Genomic DNA, 19289 nt, shown 5'->3' on the forward strand with positions numbered 1-19289 from the left:
CTTTACTTCACAAGCTGTAAGAATAGAGAAATGTCACTGTACTAGTATTCTGTGATCTAAGGCATATTAAAATATAACCTTGAGACTCAATGTTAAAATGGTTCCTGATTGTTTTTAAAAAGACCACCCCAAGATTAAAGATTTTTTTGGATGAATGCTACCTAATTTAGGAAAAAACAAATTTAATTTTAGAAAAGATTGAAATATAAAAAAAGATAAACCCATATCATGGTTCTTATATGCAAGACAATTTAATAGTTGAAATTCCTTTCAGATTAAAAAGAAATCAATTTCAACATTCTACCGTCTCTTTAACTCGTTCAAAACAAGTTTGAGGATTCAAATGTCAGAATGCTTTCAAGTTAGATGGTGAAGTAACTCTCTTGGAGTTCATAAGAGAACATTCCCAGCTTTGCAGTGCAATTTTTCAACTTTCTGGCATATCATGTTAATAGATTATCACTTAAAGTAAAATTAATGCAAAATAAGAGATATCATTCTGGAGTCACCAACTATTACCTTTCCTTCCAAGAAGATAACGTTATTTACTGTGCTGTAGATAAGTCTCTCACACTGCACATACTGTCATAAATACACTGCTTCTGATGGTGCAGTCTAGATATGACTGTCCCCCAGACAATGATTCTTTTTAACTCAAGAAAATCAGTACAGTAAATAACTTTTCTTCCCTTAGAGACAATCACAGTGCTGGAGGCTGCTGCAACACAAAAACAAAATATCCTCACAAATGTCTCCAAACAGTCAAGCTGAAAATCTAAGCCAAAGTTTCATTTAACAGCCTGTCAGTTTTTTGATGTGAAGCTAATGAATGCAGTGGCAAACAAATCCATCAAACCTAACATCAAAACAACTGCACTTCATCCCACCAAACGGAAAAATGAAATACAACCTGCAGGCCAGCTCTTTGATCCAATCTAGCCAGGAAGCAGACCTGTGAATGCCACCACAGCTGCTGAGCAGAAGTAACCATGGACTCCATCTCACCCCAGAAAGAAAGAATGCTCCAGAAGCAGAAAACATTCATCTCAAATATGCACAAATATCTTAGTTCAACTGCTATGCAATCTGGCGGATATTTTAAAATCTCTAGTAGAAAAAAAAGTATACAGTATTTCACTCTAGATTACTCTGATATTCAAAGCTAGAAAGATGCCTAAAATAAATAACTGGATGGTATGTTCCACTCATATTACAGCTCTGCAAAAGAGGTTTATTAAAAGCCCTTCTGCTCATTATAAAAGCTCTTTGAAGACAAAGAAACAATTCCTTTTGTACAAGCGTGTAGCACAATTCCTATTTCAGAGAAGAAACTTGCAGGGCACTCACCAAAGCTGAACTCTGCCTGATACCAGGCATATGGGCACAAGGCCACCTAGAACATTCCTTTTTTTTCAATGAAAACCTTAAATCTGATAAATGAAATGAGGAGTAAGAATTACAGAACCACTTTCTTAGGTAGGTGGGTCCTCTTAAGGCAAGGCTGTTCTCTTCTGCAGTATCATGCAGGATTTGGTTTGCTATATTTGGCAGGTCAAGGCAAAAAAGAGCTGAGTGATCCTGAAAAGAGATGGAAAGATAGGAACAAGAGGAATACCAAAGTTGGTGGCTTTAGCAGAAATTTTAGAAATTTCTAAAGGATACTGAAATTAAGTTGTTGTCATTGCTCACACCATTTTCTGAAGACCTGTTCTACAATCTATGCACAAAAGAAGCCTTATATAAGAGATGAGGCAGTTTGGGTAGATACTATAATAAAGGGCCATCTGAAAAAAAAAAAAAATAAAAATAAAGGGCCATCTGAATTAAGTGCTGAAAAATGGGGAAAACACTGACAGGCAATGGAATATCCACATATAATAATTATTGCTGCTATTATTATTATTATTATTTAGTTGAGAACATCAAAGGTTAAAGAATCTGCTGGAATTTGGAAGATGAGTATTTGGGAATAGCACAAATACTGTGATGGATATTCTTTTTAGTCAATGTTAGCTATACCTTAAATGGAGGGAAGGTTTCATGAACAAATACCACATACCAAGAGATCAGTAATACATTCAAAGGAAATCCACAGAAACCCCATCTCCCATCCTGCTCCAGCGATGCCACCAGCGGTGAAGCAGCCAAGAGCAAAGGAAGCAGTCCTGGATGCTCGGCAGTGCCAACACTACTCTCACTTCTGGCTCCCATCAAACAATTCAGCCTCCAAGGGATGAATTCACAGAAACATACACAGTGCCTGGCATACAACAGACAGGCTCTACCTGAAAAAACAGAACTCTCTCCCCATCCATATTAAGTCACTTGAATGGCTTAAAAAGTCCCTAACCAAAGCTTGTTGGCTGCTAAACAAAGACCACCAATGTTATTGGTGAGCCTGGGGTTATCTTTTCAAAATTTTTTTTTTAATTAAAAAATAACCTCCTGTAACAGCCCTTTTCTAAGTTATGGAAACAGAAATATTGGTTTGTAATATACAAAATATTATCAGTTGAGATTCTTCACTCTACCCCATGTTAATTAATGCTGCACCAGACGCTTTATCAGATGCTTTTACATAGTCAAATCAACATGTGACAGGTAAAGCAGCAGTCATTTCCCAGTGCTTCAACTACAAAAAAGTACACCATTTTTTAAAAAATTATCCCCCTAAATGTATAACTATCACTTGTGAAAAATAACTCTTTTAAACAGTTATCATTTAGAATGAATTAAAGAACACAAAGGATTAAGACAAACAAATGTGGTCATTCTCAAAGCTAAAATTTGTCTTTGAATACAATTCATAATTAATTTCTATACATTATATTTTTCTCCAGCAAAACACAAAAATGTCCAATTTACAAATTTTTCTAATCTTAGGAAATTACACGTTCATACACATACCCATACGTACACCACAGTAAATCCGTAAGGTTGCCTATAGAAACAGACTTGAAAAAAATCAATATATATCACCATGTCAATTATTAACTGAAAATCTCTGATGTAGGCAGAATGCTGCCCCCCACACTCCCACACCCCACTTGGTCCCACCCCTAACAGCAAAGATATCCGTATCCTAGACCCTGCAATCTGTGAATATGCTATCTTTTATGACAAAAGGGATATTGTGGATTGCTTGCTCTGAAATGTAGGGGACTACAGCAAGGGACCTGAGAGAGGCCTCTAGGAGCAAAGACCTGGCTGACAACAGCAAGGAAATAGGAACTCAGTCCTACAACCACAAGGAACTAACAGCCAACAATCCCACTGGGTAAGTAGATTCTCCACCAGAATCTCCAGTAAGGAAAGCAGCCCTGCAAAAACACTGATTTTGCTGGTGAGACCAATGTTAAACATATAACCTACTGGACTACAAAACAGTAAAAAGAGTATTGTTTTAAGCCACTAACTTTATGGTAATTTTATGGAAACTTGCTACAGTTCCAATAAAAAATTAATAATAATTATTATTATTATTAAGGTGAGGAGCACCACCTCACCAAGAGTAAGAAAAGGGTGGAGACAACATATAAAATCATCTCCAACACATGCAACTATGACGAGTTTTAAATTAACTGTCCAACACTGCATTATAGCCACTGAACATTTTGTCATATCCTCTGACTACAGTGAATGATATAAACCAACACAGCATGAGTGGCTGTCTACATACCTAAGTTTTCCACCCCCAGCCCCACAACAAATCTATGGGGTAAAGAGGTACTTTTAGTTTATAGAAAGAAACAAGGAGAAGACATGACTTTCCTGATATTCTCTGGTTAGCAAAAAGAAGAGCTGGGCCTCAGATCCCTGCCTCCCCCACCATGGCGCTCTGCTTCCTAAACAATCCCATACAGCTCTGGGCTTATCAGCTGAGACTTCAGAGAGGTTCACTATCAACCTCTCTTACGTGGTCACACTCCACTCCTACTTTGTCCACATGGAAAGGTGGAAACACACTCAGGATATTTTAGACTTGGGGAGAAGCCAATACTCAGAACTATGATGAAACTGAAAGCTACAGTAAACAAGCACAAACTGATTTTGCTGGCAACTGAACAGCTGGGATAGTTGACTTATTATGTCAATGATTAAAGATGCAAACCATAAAATAGCATACCTTTTTATAACCTCAGGGTTATGATACTGTTTCGATGTAGACATAGGCATTACTTTTCTGCAAAATAACAGCAGTAGCTGGCCAAGGTACATACACTGAGCTTTCTGGTTTGTTTTTTTTTCAAATTAAGTGTATTGTAATAAGAAGGATGTTAAAGAAGTAGTTCAGTTCTACTCCTTTCTAAATTACCCCTCATAAATAAAAATTACTCAGAACAGAGAAAGTCTTCTAATAGCAGGAGCTTTCTTTTATGTTATGAATTCACTCAAACGCTTGAGCTGCCAAAGGGCTATATTCTTATTTTAAAATATTATGCAATTTTCTAAATGTGCATGTAAAATAAACCTAGAGTTGTCCTCCCTGAATATATTTCTGTCCCCGTTCACTCAATGGTTCCACACGGAAGTTTTATCATGTAGAATGAATAATATTTGCCTGGACCATGCAGGGGCCACAATAGGCCACATAGACTCTATGTGCCATTTTCCACTAAATATAGGGCAATTCTGCATACTCTGTAAAACACATAGTTTCATTAAGAACCTACCCTCTGCCAGCACGCACCTCTGCCTTAAAATCCACAGGAAACGAAGTAACCTAATAGAAGCTACTGTCACTTTGAAAATGCCCTCTATTTAACTCTGCAGGGGGGCAATTAATAAAATTTAACCCCGTTACTTGTGAATTAAAATACAGTTTGTGAACTAAATTAAATATACTGAGTAGGAGACACTAATTTTTGTACCAAATTTAACATGAAGATATATTTCTTGTTAAAGTATGTTCTATATTATTACTTTCAAGAAATTCATTTTTGCGCTAAGGGCAGTTTTAATCATTTCTTCTTACCATCTTTCCTTAACATCTTGTTACAATTTTACCAGACACTTTCCTCTGTAAATAGCTGTTTTTGAAGCCATGGACTGAACTTTTAACATGGAAGGTGCCAAGTCCACCTAATGTGGAATCACAGGAAGCCACTGGAAAATTTCACAAAAAAACAAACAAACAAGATGGCCTTAAGAAAGAAAGCAAGCCTCGGTTGCATAAAATTACCTCTCAAAGTAAACTGCTCCACATTAATTTCAAAACAAAAAAATGTTGCTACAAATATTAACATAGCCTATGTAAAATAAACATATCTGTCTCGAATAAATTACTATGGTCACAGGCACACAACATCACTGAGGAGAAAAATAAATGCTGCATGTGATCTTAGCTTTCCCACTATAATAACCAGAATACACGTTTAATTTATGCTTTATATTTTGAAGCATAACTTACCAATTTAGCAACTTTCCCATAGTCAATCCATCTGACAGTAGCAAAATTTGTAGATTCTGCACAGTTGAAACCATGATTAAAACCAGCATGGTAGCCATATGGGAAAGTGATCATAAATTCTCCAGCTTCCTGGGTGATCTGCAGGGTAGAGGACATATAATATTTCCCAATTATAAGGCATCCCAAATTGCAAATACAGTTAAAATATATTTCCTATTTAAAAAAAGACAAAAAAAATGTTATCATGTCCAAGCTATACTAGTATTAAAGAAGTGCCCCCAGATTCTTCACTTAATTCTTTAATAGTTTTTCAGGAGACTTTTAAAACTTTTCTAAACAGATGACCCTCTGCCAATAGTCCAATCATTCAGCCCATAAGCAGAGAAGTTTTATTTTATTTGAAGATGTCTGCTTTATGTTATTCAAAAAAGTGTTCATAATAGCACTGAATACATTTTAATACTTAAAAATTCACATTACTGGAATTATAAAACAGGACGTATCACAACTGACATTTTTCAAGTTACAGCTATAAAAATTTTGGCAACACACACTGAATGTTATGGATTCTTGTTGCTAAAGAGTTGACTGTACTCAATAAATTGTCCTTTCATTATACTTGGAAAACATTCAATTAACTATTTCATTTAACAGTAAAATTTCCATCAAATAATTATTCAAATATATCTACAACATATAGGTATGTATGTGTGAATGAGTGCATTTGCAAATATAATTAAAATAGCTTGGGTCAATCAGCCATCAACCTAAAAGCAAAGATAAAAATGTATTCAGTCCATTCCTTTTAAAGAAATCTGCTTATTTTTTTTTTCTACAATCACCAAAACGTACAAAACACACCAGGAGCTATGGAAGAATAGTGAAGCTAAATTTATCAATGTTTTTTTAAACTTGTATGCTCAATACTAGAGTATCAAATCTGTAACTCACTGATTCATTCAGCCACCTTGGTTGGAGAAATAAATATGTAAGTATGCACCTATTTGGAAACATATAATAGACACACTGTATAAATACATGTGCACACACTGCACTCAGTAACCATTACAGGAATGCTAAAATGGTGTGTGTGGAAGTTCCAACAATTGTCCGTCCCAACAATTCTAAAATGTAGCTCATCACCCCTGCCCCCTGCGACATCCCAGCAGGTGTTCTATTGCAATGAGCAGCAATTCAGCTGCCACCTGGCAGGCAGAGAATGGCTTTTCAGGGTTCAACATGGTTCCAGTTCCATCATTTCAAGCCAAGTGAGAATACAGCCTGATTCTCTCCTTTTCTAGTCTCACTGAATCTTATTAATTATAATTGTGCTTGGAAATAAGGCATTTCCTTGTACCATGTGATAAAATAAAACTTACTTTGCTCAACTGTCACTAGCCCTATAAAGGAGAGTTGGGGGGAAGAGAGTAAGACTGCTGTCAGTGGGATAAGGAAACTACCTTCATTGCTCTACTGAATCCCATCTAGAGTTCTTCCCTACTCTACCTGGAAAACTCCTTTCTTGCCATGCTGAAAAGTACCTATTCCCATTAAATGGGACCCTAAATATGCCTCTATATAGTTTCTAGAAACATGTCAGTCCCAATTAGCTAAAATATAAAGCTAATTTACTGCCTCTATGAAATAAACTGATTTTTTTTAAAAAGAAGGATATAGACACAGAAAAGAACAAGTTCTTTTTAAGACTAACCAAGCATCATAATTCCATACAGTGAAAAACAGTGGAAAGGGTAGTGCACATAATCGAAAAGCAGACATTAGCTATTTGGCAAACATACTTTTTCATACATACATATATATATATATATACACATATAAGAATATGCTCAAATACACTGAAAGAAAAAGAAAAAAATGTTAGTCCAACTTGGAAATGATTGCCTAAAGAGTAAAGGTTGAACTGTGGAGGAAGAGTGCATTATTATATTACCTATACTATGCAAAGCGCTTCATATAGATAATCTCTTTTCATCCTCATAATAGCCCTATTAAATGGTACTCTTATTATCTCCATTTTCCAGTTGAAGAGATTGAAGCTCACAAAAATGATGTAATTTACCCAAGTGGCAGAATCAGAAATGAACTTGGGAAGAATCAATGTCATTCCAAAGTCTGCTACTCTGTCCAAGGTCACATTATGATCATTGGAGAATAAGCTCCTCGAGAAGCACACTGTCATCACACATCCTTCATCAAGGTAGAAGGGGAAATGGCAATATTTCATATGAAAAACTGAAGCCACCAATAACCCCTCTAAATGGCTGGTGTCTCACCATCTGTGGACAAGCACTCACCATTCTACTTCCCACAGAAGCCACAAAATGTCCCATCCTCAAAAGACTGGATAAGAACGTGGTGCCTTTGGTGAGCTACCAAATAGTACCTGGAGAGCCTCAGCCCAGAAAAGGGTGCAAGGCGCCTCTCCTTCTCCCCAAATATTAGAAAGAAGCTAGAAGCTACTACAGCCTCCATCCTGGGGGAATAAGCCAATCCTGCAGCCCTGCTATTTCACATTACCCCCCTCCAAAGAACAACAATTCCCATCACCAGCCCTAAACTGTCAGAGCTTTACCTGTCTTGGAGGACTCTATTCTGCTCCTCCTCTGCCTTCTAACATTCCAACTTAAATAAAAGTGCTTAATCAGGCTTAAGACAACCACCTGAGAGAAAGTGCACTGATGACGCAGGCGCTTAGAGACGTCTGCAAGTAAGACAATGCCCGCAGGAGTGGCCCCATGGGCGCGGGGCACAGCCTGTGACTTCTGTACCTGTGGCAGCGCTGCAGCCCACCCACACCCGAGGACAACACCCATAGTGCACATCTCAAAGGCACACTTTCTGTCGTGGGGAGAAGTATGTAACTAAACAAATGGTGAGAGCATTCTCATCATGGACATGAAGACAAGTATATCTCATGCGTGACTGCCACACAGACTGTTGATGAGTGAGCAGGACCACCCCAAGGTGGAGAATGTCTCCCAGTCCTTGCAAAAACTTTCCTTCCAACAAAGCCTGGACTGGGGGTGAGGGGTGGGGGAAATAGGTGGAAGACCGGCTTTTAAGGGCCTGAAATGAAGGAAAGATTTCGTCACAAGTGAAAAGTTTTTAAAGTGGAAAACAGCAAGGATTATGGGAAGACAGTCAAATAAAAAATGATAAAGAGAATAGAGATATTTTTTATTGTTTCTGCAAGTAACTAAAGACTTAATCCTCCTCCAACTGAGAGACAGCTTTTATTTATCTGGTCGAAAGTTTTTTTTTATTTCAGCTTCTTCACATAAAAACACTGATGCTCTGTAATGATTCTGACCCAATAACAATCCATGGACACAAAGATTAAGAGTGATCTAGCATGTACAGAGTCTTATAGAATTTAATCTTCAGAAATATTCCAAAGAAGCAATATCTGATTATTAAATCATCAGGCAATTCTATCCATAATGAAATCTCAATTGTATTATGTCTGAATGTGTTTAGAAATAACATACTGACACCATACTCACTGATGCTAACCAACCAAACTGCGAATAAAAACCGTTCTGATTTCTTTAAAAAAAAAAAAAAAAAATAGATGGCGTTAGCATCAATTCTGTTGCTCACATAAAAGACGTCAGTGAAAGAGAATTACGTATTATACTATCAAATGTGCTACATTTTACTTCCAGTATTGTTACAAGTGAACTAGAAGTGCATGAAATCTCAAGTAAATATAACCTGAAATTAATTTCAAAAAAATGTAATTTCAGAATTTGAAAAAGAATAGATACATGCATATGTAAAAAAAAGAAAAAAAAACACATGTCAAGAGCTTTTCTTCACATTTTTCATTAGTACTTTTTTAATTAGTACTTTTCTAATTTCTAATTACTACTTTCATTAGTACTTTTCTAATATAGTTAATTATTTTAACTATAATTTTAACAAAAGTGGAATTAAAGCCAATTGGGTCTTTAAACAACAACAAAAAAAGTAATTTCAAATCAGTACTTAGGTAAATAATTGTTACCCAAGTAAAACATGAATCTGAATTTTTCTCCTCATACCCTAAAAATCCTACTGGAAGTCAAAGATATGTTAGTTTCTGTTGAATTTGTCTTAAACACAAATTTTACACATATGAAATGATTCTATTAAAGAGTAACACTAATATACCTTGTCAAAGGGAATGCCGTATTTCTTTAATACTGAGGGAGATATCAGTGTCATCTTGTGGCGAAGAAATGCATCACACCCTTGAGAACTGCTTGGGAAAAAACCTAAATGGAAACAGTAAATACAAGCAGTGATGCATTAATTAAGATATAATTTCAAATCAATTTTTAAGTTTATGTTCTAGTATTCTTATATAATGACGGCTTTACACAACTACACATCAAGTCCATCATCAAAAATCACGGTGCTAAAAACTAGAGTCAGAATTCTTAAAAATTAAAGGATACATATTTTTATCACCAAAGGCTGATCTTTTTTACAAAAAGATCTGCCAAGAGTTGTCTGCATAATACAAAATGACTAAACCTTAAAAACTCCAATACTTTGGTCACCTCATGAGAAGAGCTGACTCATTGGAAAAGACCCTGATGCTGGGAGGGATTGAGGGCAGGAGGAGAAGGGGAAGACTGAGGATGAGATGGCTGGATGGCATCACGGACTCAATGGACATGAGTTTGAGTGAACTCCGGGAGTTAGAGATAGACAGGGAGGCCTGGCGTGCTGCAATTCATGGGGTCACAAAGAGTCGGACATGACTGAGCGACTGAACTGAAACCTTAAAAATTTGCAACAAATTTAAACTCAGTCTACTTATTATCTGATAAGTGAATAAAATATTAAGGGAGGTTAGAAGAGGAAAATCTGTAGTTTTAATAGAGGAATCTCTTAGACTCCTAAAAGCAACCATTCTAGAAGCACTTATCCCAATTCCCAGAATATAGTAGACACGTAGCAGTTTCCTATCTGTTTCTCTGATCAATTTTATATAGTTTCAGTTCAGTTAAGTCACTCAGTCGTGTCCAACTCTTTGCAACCCCATGGACTGCAGCATACCAGGCTTCCCTGTCTATCACCAACTCGTGGAGTTCACTCAAACTCATGTCCATTGAGTCAGTGATGCCATCCAACCATCTCATCCTCTGTCATCCCCTTCTCCTCCCACCTTCAATCTTTCCCAGGATCAGGGTCTTTTCAAGAGTCAGTTCTTTGCATCAGGTGGCCAAATATTGGAGTTTCAGTATCAGTCCTTCCAATGAATATTCAAGACTTTAACTGCTACCGATTTCTGGAACTAACTCCCAGCCAGGACCACTCAAGAGCATGGAAACCTGTCTGTCTCACCAGCCTATATGGGAACAGTGTCTTGAAGAGGCCTTTAGGTGAAGAAGCTAAACACACAGCAACTCGCTCATTCAACAGTACATGATGTGCTGAAACCCAGCTGTTTCTCTCCATCTCTGCCTTCAACACTGCAGTCTGTCTGAGAAAAACTCTCATTAACTCAGTTATATGAGCTAGAGAAAACACACGTACTTGATGTCCTAGTCTTCACCTTCCGAACTCAGAGGGAAACACCACCACACCGAGAGCAGGAAAGCAAGATGAGAAAGACTAGAGAAATGTGGATGGGACAGAGGAGAACCATAGAGACAGGACTTGAACAGAGAACTCACCAGGAAAGCATGTGCTATGTATCTGCGTAAAGCAGAAAAAAGCACAGATGCTCTTTAACTCCATGGCCAAAATGAAGATAGGCCATTGGAGAAATGTTACTTATCTCACTCTGTGGCTCACTACATATAAATAGCTCAAGAACAGGACCAATCTGATGAAAGAATTATCAACACTCATTACCTAACTGCAAATAACTTTAACCTCATAGAATAGAGGGTTTTACAATAATAGTTTTAAAGCAAATAAGCCTTTACTGATGCCACCATGGAGCATGTGAGGCCATAGATCATCAGAAGGAAAAAAATCAGACACCTAAAAAAAAGCTATTAGGGTATAAAGAACTACTTGCAAAGAATAGCACATCTGCTTAAACACCTACACCTGGATTGTTAAAAAGAAAAACAGAAATATTTTCAAACCACTAGATCATTCAGGTATGACGTAAATCAAATCCCTTACAAATATACAGTGGAAGTGAAAAATAGATTTAAGGGACTAGATCTGAAAGACAAAGTGCCTGATGAACTATGGACGGAGGTTCGTGACACTGTACAGGAGACCAGGATCAAGACCATCCCCAAGAAAAAGACATGCAAAAAAGCAAAATGGCTGTCTGAGGAGGCCTTACAAATAGCTATGAAGAGAAGAGAAGCAAAAAGCAAAGGAGAAAGGAAAGATATAAGCATCTGAATGCAGAGTTCTAAAGAATAGCAAGGAGAGATAAGAAAGCTTTCCTCAGTGATCAGTGCAAAGAAATAGAGGAAAACAATAGAATGGGAAAGACTAGAGATCTCTTCAAGAAAATCAGAGAAACCAAGGGAACATTTCATGCAAAGATGGGCACAATAAAGGAAAGAAATGGTATGCACCTAACAGAAGGAGAAGATATTAAGAAGAGGTGGCAAGAATACACAGAAAACTATACAAAAAGATCTTCATGACCCAGATAATCACGATGGTATGGTCACTGACCTAGAGCCAGACATCCTGGAATGCAAAGTCAATTGGGCCTTAGGAAGCATCACTATGAACAAAGCTAGTGGAGGTGATGGAATTCCAGTTGAGCCATTTCAAATCCTAAAAGATGATGCTGTGAAAGTACTGCTCTCAGTATGTCAGCAAACTTGGAAAACTCAGCAGCGGCAACAGGACTGGAAAAGGTCAGTTTTCACTCCAATCCCAAAGAAAGGCGATGCCAAAGAATGGGCAAACTACCGCACAATTGCTCTCATCTCACACGCTAGTAAAGTAATGCTCAAAATTCTCCAAGCCAAGTTTCAACAATACATGAATGATGAACTTCCAGATGTTCAAGCTGGATTTAGAAAAGGCTTAAATCCAGAGATCAAATTGCCAACATCTGCTGGATCATCGAAAAATGAAGAAAGTTCCAGAAAAACATCTATTTCTGCTTTATTGACTATGCCAAAGCCTTTTACTGTGTGGATCACAATAAACTGTGGAAAATTCTGAAAGAGATTTGAATACCAGACTACCTGAACTGCCTCCTGAGAAAGCTGTATGCAGGTCAGGAAGCAACAGTTAGAACTGGACATGGAACAACAGACTGGTTCCAAATTGGAAAAAGAGTACATCGAGGCTGTATATTGTCACCCTGCTTATTTAATTTATATGCAGAGTATATCATGAGAAATGCCAGGCTGGATGAAGTACAAGCTGGAATGAAGATTACTGGGAGAAATATCAATAACCTCAGACACGCAGATGACACCACCCTTACGGCAGAAAGTGAAGAAGAACTAAAGCGCCTCTTGATGAAAGTGAAAGAGGAGAGTGAAAAAGTTGGCTTAAAGCCCAATATTCAGAAAATGAAGATCATGGCATCTGGTCCCATGACTTGATGGCAAATAGACGGGGAAACAGTGGAAACAGTGGTAGACTTTATTTTTTTCGGGCTCCAAAATCACTGCAGATGGTGACTGCAGCCATGAAATTAAAAGATGCTTGCTCCTGGGAAGAAAAGTTATAACCAAACTAGACAGCATATTTAAAAAGCAGACACATTATTTTGCCAACAAAGGTCCATCTAGTCACAGCTATGGTTTTTCCAGTAGTCATGTATGGATGTGATAGTTGGACTATAAAGAAAGCTGAGTGCCAAAGAATTGACGCTTTTGAACTGTGGTATTGGAGAAGACTCTTGAGAGTCCCTTGGACAGCAGAGATCCAACCAGTCCATCCTAAAGGAGATCAGTCCTGAGTGTTCATTGGAAGGACTGATGTTGAAGCTGAAACTCCAATACTTTGGCCACATGTTGCGAAGAGCTGACTCATTTGAAAAGACCCTGATGCTGGGAAATGTTGATGCCAGGAGAAGGGGACGACAGAGGATGAGATGGTTGGATGGCATCACTGATTCAATGGACATGAGTTTGGGTAAACTCCGGGAGTTGGTGATGGACAGGGAAGCCTGGTGTGCTGCAGTCCATGGTGCTGCAAAGAGTCAGGCACGACTAAGCGACTGAAAGGAACTGCACTGAACTGAAAACATACATCCAACAGAAACATCAGAAATACCATCATTCTCTACAATACCAGTGGGAATAAAAGGAATAATCATGCCCTATCTGGTCATCTGATACAGCCCTCTGTCTAACGTTAATATTCATAATACATAAATAGAAATAAACAACCTGTGAAAAAAATGCAGACTCCAGTGAACGGTGAGAAAGAACTACATCATATAATGAAAATGACGCATCTACATAATATGCTGTCCTGAATCTACACCACTCAGTAAAGCACAGCAGAGAGATCCCCAAACACACACACACAACCCATGGAAAAGTTTTAACAATAAAATTTAAATGGATCTATCAAACTTTTCAAATCTGTACCTCTGCTCAGCACTGCACAAATTAAGCTTTAAATTAAAATCAATGAAGAAAGAGGAGTCTGTTTAATTTCCTTTTGATATGGATTTGTAATCAGGACTTGAACAATGTGGTGACTGGTCATAAGTTAATTTAAATTGGAAAACCACTGAAGGAAGGCAATTTGCAATATATTAAGAACTTCATACCAGTTCAGAATTTACATTTTCAATAGGCTATCAGAATTATATTTTACACTGCCCTGGAAAACACCTGATAAACCACAAGTTATGACAAAAAGTACCCGTCTCAAAATGAATTTTACCTCAAATTAACTGCAGGAGTACATGGTTCACACTCACCCCTCACTCCACCATTTATGAAAAATATTTTATTCAATATTTAAGCCAGCCAACATAACCAGAATACTATTTGATGCAAAATGGTAATTTTTTAAAAACTCAGAACTATTTCAGCCCATGGCTATGTACATAGTAAGCGAAGAAAATAAATTTGGAAACAATCACATGTATGAAATGTACCAAAATAGATCTGATAGAAAAGATAATATTTAACTAAAATTCAACTGAAGACTATCCGAGTTTTCTGAAAGTCAGTAAATAAACAGAAAACAAGGTATGTGTTCAAAATTTTGGAAGTAAGTTCTTTAATACCTGCCTTTCAGAATCTTTTTATTTTCTATTCTTATGTTTACTTTCTTGATCTGCTTTTTCCCTAAGTTTTCAATAATATATTTGGAAGAATTCTTCTCTAAAAGTTACCATATTTGAATGTTACTACTGCAGCATTGGATAATATTTTCCAACTTACCAGTCACACAATGGGAGAGGTCCAGTCTTTCACAGTCTTGAAGACCAAGAAGTTCCAATAAAGAAACAGAGCTACACTGACCCGTCAAGTACCTAGTAGTGGAAATAGCAGCTAGCATATCACTAGCACACCTCACATACCCCGTGGCCATTAGGTAATATGACAGGTGTAGAACACACAGAATAAAACTGGCACATCTTTCTGCAGCATTTACTTTTGCCACGTTAAATCATTTAGTTTATGTTTGCATACAAACAAACATAGTAAGGGAGCAAGATGCAAAATCTGCATGCGTATTGTGGAGAGCTGGTGTTTCACTCCCCTCTCTTGTAGGGATATTTCGGTGGAAGCACTTGAGAGACAGCACACTGTGAGGTACAAACTATGCTATGGGAGTTTGATAAATCTTAATCTCCTCTTACAGGCACTTAACACAAGATTACCTGAGGACCAACTTTCCTCTCTCCTTCATTGCTCACAATAAACACATACTTTAACATTGCTATTAATAGAAGAGCTAAGTTTTAGATCAAAAACCCAATTGTTTGAATTATTTGAAGTCACTCTTATCTTGTGCACATAGTTAACAGAACAAGACACTAATAAAGAAACCCTACAGACACACTGATTTCTAACACAAGTCCAACAACTCATATAGCCATAACTATTTTCACAATCTCTCAGCTCAATTTCCCCGTCCATATAATCAGGATGCTATTATTGTCTTCATCAGGGGGTTCTTTTCTTTCCCCAATATCAAGATATAATCGACAAATAACACTGCATAAGTTTAAAATACACAGGGTAATGGTTGGCTATATGTACATATTGTGAAATGATTACCACAATAAGTTTAGTGCACATTCATCACCTAAAAATAGTTATTTTTGTGTGATGAGAAGTTTTAAGATCCACTCTCTTAGAAACTTTCAATACAGTATTGTTCACTGTAGTTACCATATAATACAGTACATCCCCAGAACCTACTCACACTGAAGTCTATACTTTGGGACAATCTTCACCCATTTCCACCACCCCCTTCCTCTGGCAGTCACCAAACTGTTGTTTCTACCTGTAGGTTTGGTTTTTATAATTCTCACATATAAATAAGATCATTCAGCATTTGTCTGTTTCTGTCTGACTTTTTTAACTTAGCATAATGGACTCAAGATTCTTCCATGTTGCAGGAAAAGACAGGATTTCCTTCTTTCTTATGCCTGAATAATAGTCTACTGTATACATACAACACTTTGCTTTATTCATTCACCTGTCAATGGACACACAGGTGGTTTCCATATCTTGGCTACTGTAAATAATACTGCAATGAACATTTGACGTAATAGATATATCTTTATATTTATTTCATTTCCCTCAAATATATACCTAGAAGTAGAACTGCTGGATAGCATGTTAGTTCTATTTTCAATTTTTTGAGGAACATTCATACTGTTTTCCATAGCAGCTATCCTCGCTGGGTGGATCCTTATGGGAAGCCAGTGATATAAGGCACAAAAATCTTAGCATTATAAGAAAATAGAAACAACCTAATGTCCATCAACTGGTAAATGGAAGTGCAAAATGTAGTATATCTTTACAACGAAATATTACTTAGCTATAAAAAAGAGTGAGGTACAGATATAAGATATAACATAGAAAATATGCTACATAAAAGATGTCAGGCACAAAAATTACATTTAAATGATTTCATGCATATGAGACATCCAGAATATGTAAGTACCTAGACAGAAGGCAGACTATTAATTTCCAGGGGCTAGGGAGAGGTGAAGGGAAATACAGTATGACTGAATAAAAAATACAAGGTTTCCTTATAGGGTGATGAAAATCTATTGGAACTAGACAGAGGTGATGGTTACATTATACAAATATATTAAACCTAAGCGTATTGTACACTTCAAAATGGTTAATGGTTTATTTTATGTTTTGTGAATATTGTTTCTGCTGTTTAGTGGCTAAGTCATGTCTGACTCTTGGTGACCCAATGGAATGTAACCTGCCAGGCTCCTCTGTCCATGGGATTTCCCAGGTGCTATACACATCCAAGGACATCCTGTACCACATAAAAGGGATCAGATGTGAGAAGCACTATTCTAAGATAGAAAAGCCTACACATTGCCTAATTCCACATTAATAACATTCTAGAGATAGAAATCTGGTTAGTGGTTGCTGGTAGGGAGAATTAATTAGAAAAGGGCACAAGAGAATTTCTGGGGCCTACTGGAAATGTTCTGTATCTTGAGAGTAGTAGTAATTACACCACTGTATATATTTGTCAAAACTCACTAGACTTTATATTTTAACAGGTGGCTTTTACTATAAGTGCATTTTACCTCTATCTGACCTAAAATATCATTAGATGTTTTTAAATTGTTTTAGAAATAGAGCAGATGTACTCTAAATCCCAATCTCACATGACAAACACATGCTGCTACTATTAAATCAACAAAGTTTTAGCCATGGTAAAAATTTAAAAATCAAAGCTTAAAAAAATCAAATTTTCTATAATATACAAACACTAGTCTGAAGAAACTGACATTAGTTATTAATCACTTAGGAAAGAAAGGAATAAGAAAGGGAAGGAGAGGGGAAAGATGAGAAACCAGACCTATAGAGTGTATGTTCACACTAGCAATAGATTTGATTAAGACAACTTAACTGAAATTTACCCAAGTATGCTTTGACAGAGTTTTATACAAGCATATCTCAGAGATGTTGCAGGCTCTCTTCTAGATGACTGCAATAAAGCAAGTATTACAGTAAAGCAAGTCACAAGAATTTTTGGTTTCCTACTGCATTTATAATTATGTTTATACTATACTATAATCTCTTAAATGTGCAATAGAATTATGCCCCCAAAAAGTACATACCTTAGTTTTAAAATACTTTATTGCTAGAAATGCTAACCATCATCTAACCCTTCCATGAGTTGTAACTGTTTGCAATTCACAGATCATAAAACAAACATAATAGTGAAAAAGTTTGAAATGTGAGAATTACCAAAATGTGACAGAGAGATGATAAGTGAGCAATACTATTGGGAAAATGGTACCAACAGACGTGCTCAACACAGGGCTGCCACAAACAATCAATTTGCAAGGAAAAAAATGCATTTTCTGCAACTCACAATAAAGTAAAGTACAGCAAAATGATGTAGGCTTGTAAAGGCTTTTGCAATATTCATATGACTGATATGATGCTTTAAAAGTACAGTAGCCATATAAACAGATGGTAAGGAAAAGGACAAAGGAAAAGGATATACAAGTATGTTTCTGTAGGAAATGCTTTTAGATAGGTGTATTTGATTCCTTGGAAGAAAAGCAATGACAAACCTAGACAGCATGTTAAAAAGCAGACACATTACTTTGCCTATAAAGGTCCATATAGTCAAAGCTATGGTTTTTCCAGTAGTCATGTATGGATATGACAGCTGGACAATAAAAAAGGCTGAGTAACAAAGAATTGATGTTTTTGAACTGTGGTGTTGGAGAAGACCCTTGAGAGTCCCTTGGACTGCAAGGAGATCCAACCAGTCCATCCTGGTGGAAATCAGTCCTGAATATTTACTGGAAGGACTGATGTTGAAGCTGAAACTCCAATACTTTGGCTACATGATGCGAAGAGCTGACTCATTGGAAAAGACCCTGTTGCTGGTAAACATTGAAGGCAGGAGGAGAATGGGACAACAGAGGATGAGATGGTTGGATGGCATCACTGACTCAATGGACATGAGTTTGAGCAGACTCCAGGAGATGGTGAAGGACAGGGAAGCCTGGCGTGCTACATTCCATGGGGTTGCAAAGAGTCTGACATGACAGCAAATGAACAATGAACAGCAATTTGATTCACATGTGAAATTTCTTAACATGCTTATTAGTGAAAAGAACCAATGAACTATATTATGTGGGGTGACACTTGATCATTTTTACCCACATTCTTAGTTAAGAGGTCAACATTAGAGGTTTAGGCTATAGTTGACCTCTCTGTTCTTCCCACCCCTTTTTGACCAATTAATGGTTGGGTAGACAGTTATCACATTGCAGGTTTCACTCTGCTCCACATGTCCAATAATCCATCAACATCTCTACTGTAGAGACAAAGCCCCATGGAGCTCTCCAGGAGGAGAGCCAGGAGAAATTCATACTGACTGTATAGAGAAGGATGGTGGTTCTCCTGAATAATTGCCCTATTTTTATCTCCTGAACATAGTGCAGCGAATAACAGGAAAGTTTTTCTATTTCAAACTGGCTTGCAGAACACTTAAGAGTTAAAACTTTCACCTAATTTAACAGGCATATAGACCACCACACATAGTTTTTTACTGCATTCTTGAGACCACTTTGTTTCAGCTCCAGCTTTTTCCCACCTTGACACGATATATGGATCACACATGCACAGGTCACCAGGACTCCTCAGGCCAAGGACTTTGGCACAAGTCAGTCAGTCAAGCTAACCAGGTTTTCTGGCTCAACTTCCACCCCACAGAATCAAAGAATTTTTAATTCTCCTCC

At 37.1% G+C, this 19289-nt stretch overlaps 1 protein-coding gene across 32 annotated transcripts in view; it reads right to left on the reverse strand.

Annotated features, from left to right (window-relative positions):
- The window catches only part of KDM4C (lysine demethylase 4C), a 405440-nt gene that overhangs the window by 288378 nt on the left and 97773 nt on the right, over window positions 1-19289 (reverse strand). For 30 of the 32 annotated variants that reach the window (XR_008713536.1, XR_008713537.1, XR_008713538.1 and 27 more), the window contains 2 exons: window positions 9584-9687; window positions 5411-5548 (listed from right to left, as the gene is read on the reverse strand). Coding sequence is in view for 28 of the 32 variants with exons in the window: in XM_055578102.1 (XP_055434077.1) it covers window positions 5411-5548; window positions 9584-9687 (242 nt within the window). In the remaining 4 variants the exon portion in view is untranslated. Of the gene's footprint in view, window positions 1-1805; window positions 5107-5410; window positions 5549-9583; window positions 9688-19289 lie in introns of those variants that run through there. The other 2 variants (XM_055578118.1, XR_008713539.1) reach the window with 2 other exon arrangements.

Source organism: Bubalus kerabau, chromosome 4 (genome assembly GCF_029407905.1).
Source record: "Bubalus kerabau isolate K-KA32 ecotype Philippines breed swamp buffalo chromosome 4, PCC_UOA_SB_1v2, whole genome shotgun sequence".
Taxonomy (NCBI): domain Eukaryota; kingdom Metazoa; phylum Chordata; class Mammalia; order Artiodactyla; family Bovidae; genus Bubalus; species Bubalus kerabau.